Below are 10182 nucleotides of genomic sequence, written 5' to 3'. Positions count from 1 at the left end.
GCATCATAAAGAGGAAGGTGCGACAAAGAAGGCCCAAGACGATTGAACAGTTAGAGGCCTGTATTAGACATGAATGGGAGAGCATTCCTATTTCTAAACTCGAGAAACTGGTCTCCTCTGTCCCCAGACATCTGTTGAGTGTTGTAAGAAGAAGGGGGGATGCCACACAGTGGTAAAAATGGACTTGTCCCAACTTTTTTGGGATTTGTTCCATCCATCCATCCATCCATTATCTTTACCCGCTTATTCCATTTTGGGTCACGGGGTTCGCTGGTGCCCATGTCCTGCAATCACTGTGCGAGGGGCGGGGTACACCCTGGACGGGTCGCAAGTCCATCACAGGGCCACATAGAGACAAACGAGACAAACAACCATTCACTCTCTCACTCACACCTAGGGACAATTTAGAGTTACCAATCAGCCTAACATGCATGTTTTTGGTCTGTGGGAGGAAACCGGAGTACCCGGAGAAAACCCACGCATGCACGGAGAGAACATGCAAACTCCACCCAAAAAGGCCTCTGGACCGGGGTTTGAACCAGGGACCTACTCGCTGAGAGGCAGCAGCTCTACCAGTTGCGCCACCATGCTGCCCTTTTGGGATTTGTTGACGCCATGAAATTTGGAAAAAACAGATTTTTCCCTTAAAATGATACATTCTCTCAGTTTAAACTTTTGTTCTGTGATTTGTGTTCTATTCTGAATAAAATATTAGATGATGGCACCTCCACATCATTGCATTCAGTTTTTATTCACAATTTGTTTAGTGTCCCAACTCTTTTGGAATCTGGTTTGTATAAGAAACGTTGGTTACGTACTGTAACCCCAGATTCTATGAGTATAGGCGTAGCCCTTTAAGGCTGTCACTTAGTGGGTTTCATCCCGTCATGCGAAGCATCACACTGAAAAATTTAGTCCACGCCCACCTGCTGTCTGGGCCCCACCCGGTCTGTATAAATTACGTTAAAAGCGGGTAATCGGCTCCCAAATAGCTTTTTCTTCAGCCACTTAGGAGCCAGTGAGGCCCGACGCTTAAAGGGCTACGCCTATACTCATAGAATCTGGGGTTACAGTGCGTAACCAACGTTCTATTTCGTATAGGTTTCGCCCTTTAAAGATGTCGCTTAGTGGGTTAAGGGCGAAGCAGATGTGGTCCTCGCCTCACTGGGTCCATTCGAACACCGTATGAAGCAGAAGCTTGCCCAAAAAACGTCTTGTCACTCAACTCCCCATGTACGTAATTACGCATTGTGTAATTATGTGTACCATGCACAGATGCATGTTGTGTAACTATGTGTTCTGAATGCATGAACGACCCAGAAACTTTCGACAGGGAAAAAAGATGTTGAGAAGGGGGGGCCATGAAACAAGTGATTCATGGCTGAACAGTATGAACAGATTAATAATAACAAATGAACTGATTATAATCAAATGAACTGATTGGTAACAATAGTCATGAACTGATTGACCATAGAACCAAATAACAGTTACAACTTGTGACTGATAACAACATCTCACACTGTAATGCATGCAGACAGATGTGAGTTCAACGGAGTTCCATGAAACAACAATATTCATTCTGTAAAACACTTAAGGACAGAATGTGTCATGGAACGGGCCGTCATATCACGTAGATAAAAGCGAATAAATGAGCAGGGTGTTGACCACGCGGTCGCAGTGCAAATATCCTGCATTGTCATACCATTATGCAAGGTAGTCGAAGATGCAATACCTCTGGTCGAGTGCGCCCTGAGGTTGACAGGAGGCTCTAAATCTGATGCTCTGTAGGCTTCAGAAATGGCCTCACACAACCAGTGTGACAGGCACTGGGTGGGTAACAGGCGACCTGCAGATGTATCTCTATAATGCACAAACAAATGTTAAGTTTGACGCATTGCAGCTGTGCGCGCTATGCAACACGTCAACGCCCGCACCGGGCAGAGAAGATGGAAAGATGCTTCTTCTTCTGATTGTTTGGGGGGGAAGTGGAAAAACCCCTCCAACGATATCACTCTTAATTTAAAAAGCTCGTGATGTTTTAGGCATAAAAACTGGATTCGGTCTTAGATCAGCTGAGCTGCCGTCAGTCTGAGTTCCAAGACACGACGATGGAGCGACAGAGAGGGCAGATAATCTCTCACCCTCTTAGCGGATGTTAAAGTCAGTAGCAGGGCTGTTTTAAGAGACAATAGTTTAATTGGAACCTGATTCAGTAGCTCAGATTGAGCCTAGATCAGGGCTCACAGGACCAGCGTTAAATCCCACTGTGGAGCAAGTGGGCATGAAAAAACAGGCCTGCATCTCTGTACACCTTTTAAAAAACTCTTCATCAGCGGATGATTAAAGGCTGTTCTGACCCTGAAAACCTTGTGACAGGAAGAGATGGTTGTAGCATACGTTAATCATGCTGAATGCCAGATTTCTGTCCATCTGCTGCTGCAGAAGGACAGCACACCGGCTCGAGGACATGAAGTGGCCTCCACACCTTCTTTATACACCTTTACAAAATGCTCCATCAGAGGATGATTAAAGGTTGTTCTGTGTCCGACAACTTCGTGACAAGAAGAAAAAATTGGCTGTAGCATACGATAATTGTGCTGAACTCCAGATTTCTGTCCATCAGCTGCTGTAGAAAAAACAGCACACTGCCTAGAGGACATGAGGTGACCTCTACACCTTCTCTATACACCTTTTACAAAACGCACCATCAGAGGATGATTAAAGGTTGTTCTGTCTCCGACAGCTTCGTGGCAAGAATAAGAAATGGCTGCAGCATACGATAATCGTGCTGAACGCCAGATTTCTGTTCATCAGCTGCTGTAGAAAAGGCAGCACACTGCCTAGAGGACATGAAATGGCCTCTACACCTTTCTCTGTACAGCAGCGCTGAAAAACTGACCACTTGATGTGAACAGTGCTGTGGTGGTTGCAGCACGTGAATCCTGAATCGTATGCACTACATCTTGAGAGAGATCCATCCTCCAAAAAGGATCCGCACAGCAGCCAGACCAAAGGTGCTGGCCTATTCTGGTTAACTCCTGATCGCTCCTCCCGCCTGGAGGAGAGCGTCCTCCCTCTACGGCAGGTTCCACGAGCGCCCCAAGAACAAGTGTCGTAGGACTGGGGACCATGATGTGTTCACGCATTTCGGACAGAAGAGCTGTCAGTCCCTCCTCCTGAGCTCGGTTCAGAAAACCGTGATGTCAGAGGGAGTGAGGGAGGTGAAGAAGCATTACGACCACAGGCTGTGAGCAAACGCGTCCACCCCTAGCGGTGGATCGTCCCGTGGGCTCCATGATAATTATAGTTGACATCGAGCGTTCTCACGTGTTACAACAGGTCCACAGCCGCTCTCAGGATTTCTGCCACGTCTGAGCCATCAGCTCTGGATGGAAGGTCCCCGTGCCGCAAAAGAACATCTTTGGACATCACATCCGTCCCCTGTTCAGAACACAGGAGATGTACCGTACTCCGATGGAGAGCAGATTGGGTGTGCCCCACACAGCATCTGTCGCACAATGTGGCACAAGGGTTGAGCGCATACATCTCCTGCCAGTTATGTATGCAACAGTCACTTGCTGTCTGTGTGAATCAAAACCCTGATGATTCCGTAGCACAGAGGCAAAGTGTTGAATCACATTCAAAACCCTGTGTGACACTCGAAAAACATTTAAATACTAACCTGGATAAATAAAGGCTAAAAAAAAAAAAAAAAAAGAGCTTCTGTGTGGAGAACCACAGCGCCCCCACAGCTCGTTAAATGTATGTGCCTCTGTGAAGTCTTGACATGTGTGACGTAGGTCTGCTGACGGAAAACAGCTGATATCACTCTACCGGTTTCACGTGAGTTGCACTGCTGCCACCTGTCTGTACAAACTGCTCAGCAGCAGCAGATGTCCAGATAAAGCAGAATTCTTCTCCCTGCTCTGTGCGGCGGCTGCAGAGCGGCTTGGCGCATTAATGGAATGTTGTTTCTCACAGTTCAAAATTGACAAATCTAGAATAAATCTCATCTTTCCGGTTCGTTGGGACCAGGGAGTGACGAGAGAGGAACCCTGTGTTTTCCTCTCCTTCTGAGACTGGAAATGACATTAATCAGAATTTCCTGAGCTTCTGTGAGAGGGGACGAGATCTGTTTTAGAAATGACAGAAAACGTCACTAGAGTTCCTCCGCACTGAGGTTTGAGCTGTACTGCAGCCTGAATCCCCTGATGAAAATGGTTCGCCTATCCGTCTGGAGCGCGCACTCATTGCCACTCGTTTATAAAGTTATAAAGCGGGCACGCGTTTATGCTGTGGGCTCACATGCATGCTGATGTGAGCTGGTGCGCGCTGAAGGAGAAAGAAAAAACGCGTGCCCCCGAGCATGCAAATCGTTGTGCGTTTGCTGATGCTGCGGGACGCGGCTCATCTGTGCTGTGCTCATGTTGTGTGCCGCTGCTCCGTGTAAACGCTCGGGGAGCGGCTGCACATATGAGCCGACGTGTCCTGAAGAGTCGAGTGTGTGCGCCCTCATTCATGCGACGCCTTAAGCGAGGATTGCCGCAGGAGCGCACGTTTGACGCTGGTGCGGTCAGGAAGCAGCGTGCGGCATCGGTGGGGCGAAGTTACCACTGGACTCGTTCTGCAGAACACGTTCATTTTTGGCTGCGAATCCCGTGAGCTTTTGAGTGATTCCACGAGCTGCAGTGTTAATTCAGAAAACCTTCTTTGAGGATGAAGGAGCCGAGCCACTGTGAGGCTTGTGAAACTGTTGACGCCACGGGAGCGCGCGCTTGACACCACTGCGGTGAAAACGCGTGTCGCTCCTGCAGAGAGCGAGATACGTTACTGGGCTCGTACCGCGGTCTCACATTTACGTGAACGGCGGGTGCTGAGAGCTGTGTGCGCGCTTTCATAACGCAGCGCCTTATAGGTGAAGGCTGCTCGTGCCTCGGGCGCGCGTGTTGGCACCGCCGGCAGTGAATGAAACAACCTTAAAAGGCTAATTCGTGATGAGTGTGTGTGATGGGGCCGCTGTCAGATCATCCAAGCTGACAGCCTGGCTAAAAGACACTTCATCATAAAATGATGTTTATTCCACATCGTGTCATCTACACACATCCAACAAACCGACACCTGGTTATCTTCCCCTGAGCTTCGTGGTTTGTTGTCCTAGAAGGCCCCCTGTTGGCGGAGTCCGGGAAAAGTTGAACTTCCAGATGCCGGGGACGTCTGACGGGATTGACTGGCGTAGCAGAGCTGGGGAGGCGTTGTGCAGCCGTGGAGCATCTTGAAATGATCTCTCGTTGATGAAGGCCCTCCAACAAAAAGCTTCTGCAGAGGAAGGTGGAGTGACGAGCCAGGAGAACCTCTGGGACCTCATTCTCCGGCTGTGATGCGGGCCAGAAGACAGCAAAAGAAGTGCACCGGTTGGGGACCAGCTGCCCTGCAGAGGGAGCGTATGTCTCCTCCCGCCTCTGAACGTGTACGTCAACAGCGTAACGTGTTGTTCGCTGCGGCCGTCTGGAACGCATGCTGGTGAGCTCAGTTGGAGAGTGGTGTCACCGTCTGGGTTACGCTAACCGGAGGCGCTGAACGCTGGTCCACCTGGACATCTTGCTCCGAGAAAAAAGCCTCTGTCAGGCTCGGCTCCAGTGGGCACTGAGGGAATTTCTGCTCGGTGAAAACCCCTCTGCTCGGGAGATGGGCGCGGACTGTGGAGACCGACCCCCCAAACTACCAGGAAAAGCCGGCTGTGGCCTCGTCCCGTTGGACGTCCTGTTGGGAAACCGAGGCCAGATGGATCAGGATGGTGAGCCAGAATGGAGCCTAGAAAAAAAACTTCCTGCCGGATCATTGGAACTGGCGGGAAAGGCGCGGGACGTAAATAAGGGTCCCTTCATGTCGGCCGCTCCTGGGTTACGCTGGGCAACCCCAGAGGGCGCCGTCGGCCGGGAGCAGTGTGATCGCCGATGCGAAACGAGGTGTGATGAGGTGAGCATTCGCTTAGCCCCCCTCCACCAACACTACGCTCTCCAGGAGGGAATGAGCAGCGGGGGGCTGCAGCTGACGTGGCCTGTCCCAGAGGAACCATCCGATTCGTTCCGTGGGTCGGCGATAAGAGGAAAATTACAAGATGGCGTTGTCCAGCGTGTAGCGACCTGTCACTGAGAAATACTCCTCGGTGCTTACCTTGAAACAAGACTGCTCGTCAGCTTCTCCTCGGGGAGGAGAGCTCACCGGGACGACCGGAGGTCGACGTGACGGGCCAAGCATTCTTAACAAGGTTGGTCATTTACACAACTTTCCTTCTTCGTTCTTCTGACAGTGCTATTAGCTCGCTGAAGAAAAAATGGGAGCCGATTACCCGCTCTTAACGTAATTTATACGGACTGGGTGGGGCCCACACAGCAGGTGGGCGTGGACTAAATTTTTCAGTGTGATGCTTCGCATGACGGGATGAAACCCACTAAGCAACAGCCTTAAAGGGCGAAGCCTATACGAAATAGAACAGACACTCTTTCGCCTCTGTGAGAATTCAACAAACAGCCTAAACGAGTCACCGAGACTAAATAGCACTAACCTGTATAAATAAAGGTTGAATGAAGAAACTGCACAAATAGTTATTATTCATCTTGCTGCATGTATTGAATCAGCTCCTTCTACAGTTCAGAAACCTGGTGAAAAAAAATCTATTTTCTTATTGTGTTTCAGCTCAACCAAACATCACAACTCAAGCACCACTTAGCCTCGGTGAGTTTCTGTTCATATCATTTCTGGTGTTTCACTGTGTATATTGTGTGCCACATTGCGTTTTATTCATTTTTCAATTGTGAAAATCCTAAATGAAAGAATGAATCTGTAAATGTCAAGGTTTTATAGTTCTTTAATATTAAAAATGGTTTGATTTTACAGAAAGTCACAGCTGTATTCCTCATGGCTCCAGCATTACCACTACAGTCAGGGACGTCTATATGTAATAAATAGGCAGTTATATACTTCACTAATATGAATTATCTATGTAAATACAATAATAAAAGAAATGCAGAAAAAAAATTGCCATAGCACCAACAATAGATTGCATTTTTAGTGTTTGTGAAAGGCTGAAAGCAGCATTTTTTTTGTCAGAAAAGTACAAAAGTGATTGTCAAGAAAGTGGGGTTTGTTTCATTAATTCTGTTTACACATTTAAAATAGCAGCAAACCATACTAGAGTTATAAATGTTAATAAGCTGCAGTTGTGATCATACGTGTACATATACTCTTATCATCATAGTGTCATAATCATTTTGGACTTTTAACGTTTTTATTGTGCATTTCTTTTCCCACAGTGGAAAACATACATAGGTATATATAGAACATCAAAGATTTTGTAAAAACAAGAACTGGAGTTGTACACGGGGTCAATAATATACATACAGCCTTAAGTATCTTTGAACATATCCTAGATAGAACCTGCATCCTACAGGTGAACATATAAACTTTTTGAGGCTAAGGCTTATTCACTTTTTACTGGTGAGCATGATTGACTGCAGCTAGTGGTTTCTCTTTGCCAACATAAAAAGAATAAGTTTGAGAACACTCACTGGACCGACCAATACAATAATACAATAAAAAATATCTAAGAAACCTGATGAAGATCTAAAAAAACAAAAAAGAATTTGCGCAATTATTTTGGAGCCTTTTTTAAAATCTTTCTAAGATACTCAGTTTAAACAATTGCACTATTCAGATGTGTGTTGCAAAGGTCTGGAAGAAAAACTGTTACCCTCAGATGAAAGCAAGTTGGTTTGGATGTTCAGGAACTACACAGAAACCACCAAGGCTCATTTACTGCCAACTGGAAACTGTTGGAACATCGGTGTCACCGTCCAAAGTGAAGCCAGTTTTCCATTTATCTAGACTGAGAGGGTAACTGACCTAAAAGGAAGGCCCTGCTCTGAAAACAAAACCTTTGAGCTCAGTGACAAACGTTTTCTGAAGAAAAGTTTTCAAGCCTAAAGTTGAGCTGTTTGGCCACTGTTACGTCCACCAAGAACATGACATATTAAGGAGGGCACGACACACAAATGTGAGGGTTCAAAACATTCAATTTATTTAAGCAGCTGCTTCTTGTGGGAAAAAAAAGAACACCATGAACCCCCAATTCTCGTGTCCACCTAAAAAGACACAAAAACCCAAAGCAGCAACTTAAAGATGGACCTGCTGAGCCAGAAAACCAAACGAAAAGGTACAGCAGCGGGTCAACCCTATACAGGGCCGTCGTAGCCGCTGCTGATACCAGACTAAAGCTACATAAAAAGTAAAAAAAACACATATTACAAAAAAAAAAAAAAACGCAAAAACAAGACAATCAGTCCTACCAGGCCAAAGTCTCGTGTGAACCGTCATTGCATACACAAATTTAAGATTCTTCAAATTCCTGCATGATTATGTTTTCTGTTGAAGAGTAATTCAAATAGTGATATAAAAGACGCATCACAATAGGAACAGAGGCTTTAACAAGCTTTTACAAGAGGCTTGTAAGAGACAAGAATTATGCCAAAATAAAAAAAGTAATTTTTTTTTTAAATTATTCACAGAAACTTCCATCAGCCTTCAAAATAAAGGCACTTTGGAGTCTGCTCGAAGAGGAACAAACGAGAATCAAATTTCACCAGGTAAAGACATGGCCTTCAAATCAGTAAAAACACATGAAAGGTCAAGTGAAGGCATGTGTTTTCCAAGAGTCATAAAATTGATACAAAAACTAGTTATAACGGAATATAAAAAAAGGAGACGAAGAAAAAATAAAATCTGCTAGTTATGGTTAAGTTTCAAAGGGTAATATATGTATCGAGTGTTTATTTGATATAAAAGCAATTTTTTTGAAACAAGGAAATGTACAAGCTTACCAAATGTAGAGGTTAAAGCATTGGTGTCAGAAGCATTTGTAATGTGGGAGAGACACTGCTGGGAGGGTCTGGGGTCCTCCCCCAGAAAATTTTTAATAAAGTAGATGCCATTTCCTGCATTCTGGTGTATTTTAACAGGTTGTTAAACATCTACATTTACATATACAGTATATGTAAACACTTGATTCAGTATCCTGATGCATGCTCAATAATCCAGGTAGAAAAATCCAAAAAAGTTACTTGATTCAGTTACTATTTTAGAGAGTGACAAGAAGTAGCCTGACCAACAGCTCTCCTTGTTTGAATAGAGCACGCTCCAGTACTAACGTGGCAGCATGCAACACAGAGGCGTCTACCCCTCCTTCCCCCCACCCTGTCAAGTGATCTAGGGGAAACACTGCATGCTGTGTGATGAGTTGTTGTAGGTAACCAGGAAAAACTTTGGTTTGAGTATTCTCCTTTGAATCAATTGGAATGGATTAGTTCACGAAGAAATAGAAACAGTGCTGGGTGAACTAATGGTAAATTCAATTCAGTTTATTTATACAGCGCCAAGTCACAACAGAAGTCATCTCAGGGCACTGAACAGAAACATTCATATATAAAAATAATAATTTAACATTATTTATCTGAGGAGCAGACTGCTTTGAATTTAACTTCATCACAGAACTCTCATCTTGAACAAGCATGAAGACGACAGTGGAAAGGAAAAACTCCCTCATGAGGAAGAAACCTTTAGCAGAACCAGGTTCAGGGCAAGGGGCCATCTGCTTCAACCGGCTGCGTTTGGTAGGAACAGATACACAATGGCAGGTCAAGAATCACATTTTAAGATAGAAATAGTATCAAATGAAAACTATTCAATTTTAGCAAATCATTTAAGGAAATTAGGTCAATTTGTTCTCTAGTAGTCTAAGCTTAAGAAAGAATGACAAGCCGACCCTAACTATAGGATTTATCTAAAAGGAAAGTCTTAAGCCCAGTCTTAAAACTGGACAATGTATCAACCTTACAAACAGAAACTGGAAGTTGGTCCCACAAGAGAGGAGCCTGATAACTGAAAGACCTTCCTCCCATTCTGCTTTTGGAAACTCTAGGGGCCACGATTAAGTCTGCAGTCTGAGAGCGAAGTGCTCTGTTAGTAAAATATGGAAGAATAATATCTCAAATACAAGATGAAGCTAGGTTGTTGAGAGCTTTGTATGTTAGAAGTAAGATTTTGAATTCAATTCTGAACTCGACAGGGAGCCACTGGAGAGAAGCTAAAACTGGAGAGATATGATCTCTCCTACTAACTCGAGTTAAG

At 45.2% G+C, this 10182-nt stretch overlaps 1 protein-coding gene across 1 annotated transcript in view; it reads left to right on the top strand.

Moving 5' to 3' along the window:
- The window catches only part of il15ra (interleukin 15 receptor subunit alpha), a 19205-nt gene extending 11321 nt beyond the window's left edge, over positions 1-7884 (top strand). Inside the window, exons 4-5 of the mRNA XM_037696218.1 lie at positions 6697-6735; positions 7757-7884. Coding sequence (XP_037552146.1) covers positions 6697-6735; positions 7757-7884 — 167 coding nt within the window. The remainder of the gene's footprint in view (positions 1-6696; positions 6736-7756) is intronic.
- Positions 7885-10182: the final 2298 nt, after the last annotated feature.

The sequence above is a fragment of the Nematolebias whitei genome, chromosome 22 (assembly GCF_014905685.2).
Source record: "Nematolebias whitei isolate Nwh7 chromosome 22, NemWhi1, whole genome shotgun sequence".
Lineage (NCBI taxonomy): Eukaryota > Metazoa > Chordata > Actinopteri > Cyprinodontiformes > Rivulidae > Nematolebias > Nematolebias whitei.
Note: the sequence above shows the minus strand (reverse complement) of the source record. Positions and strands in the feature narration are given on the sequence as shown.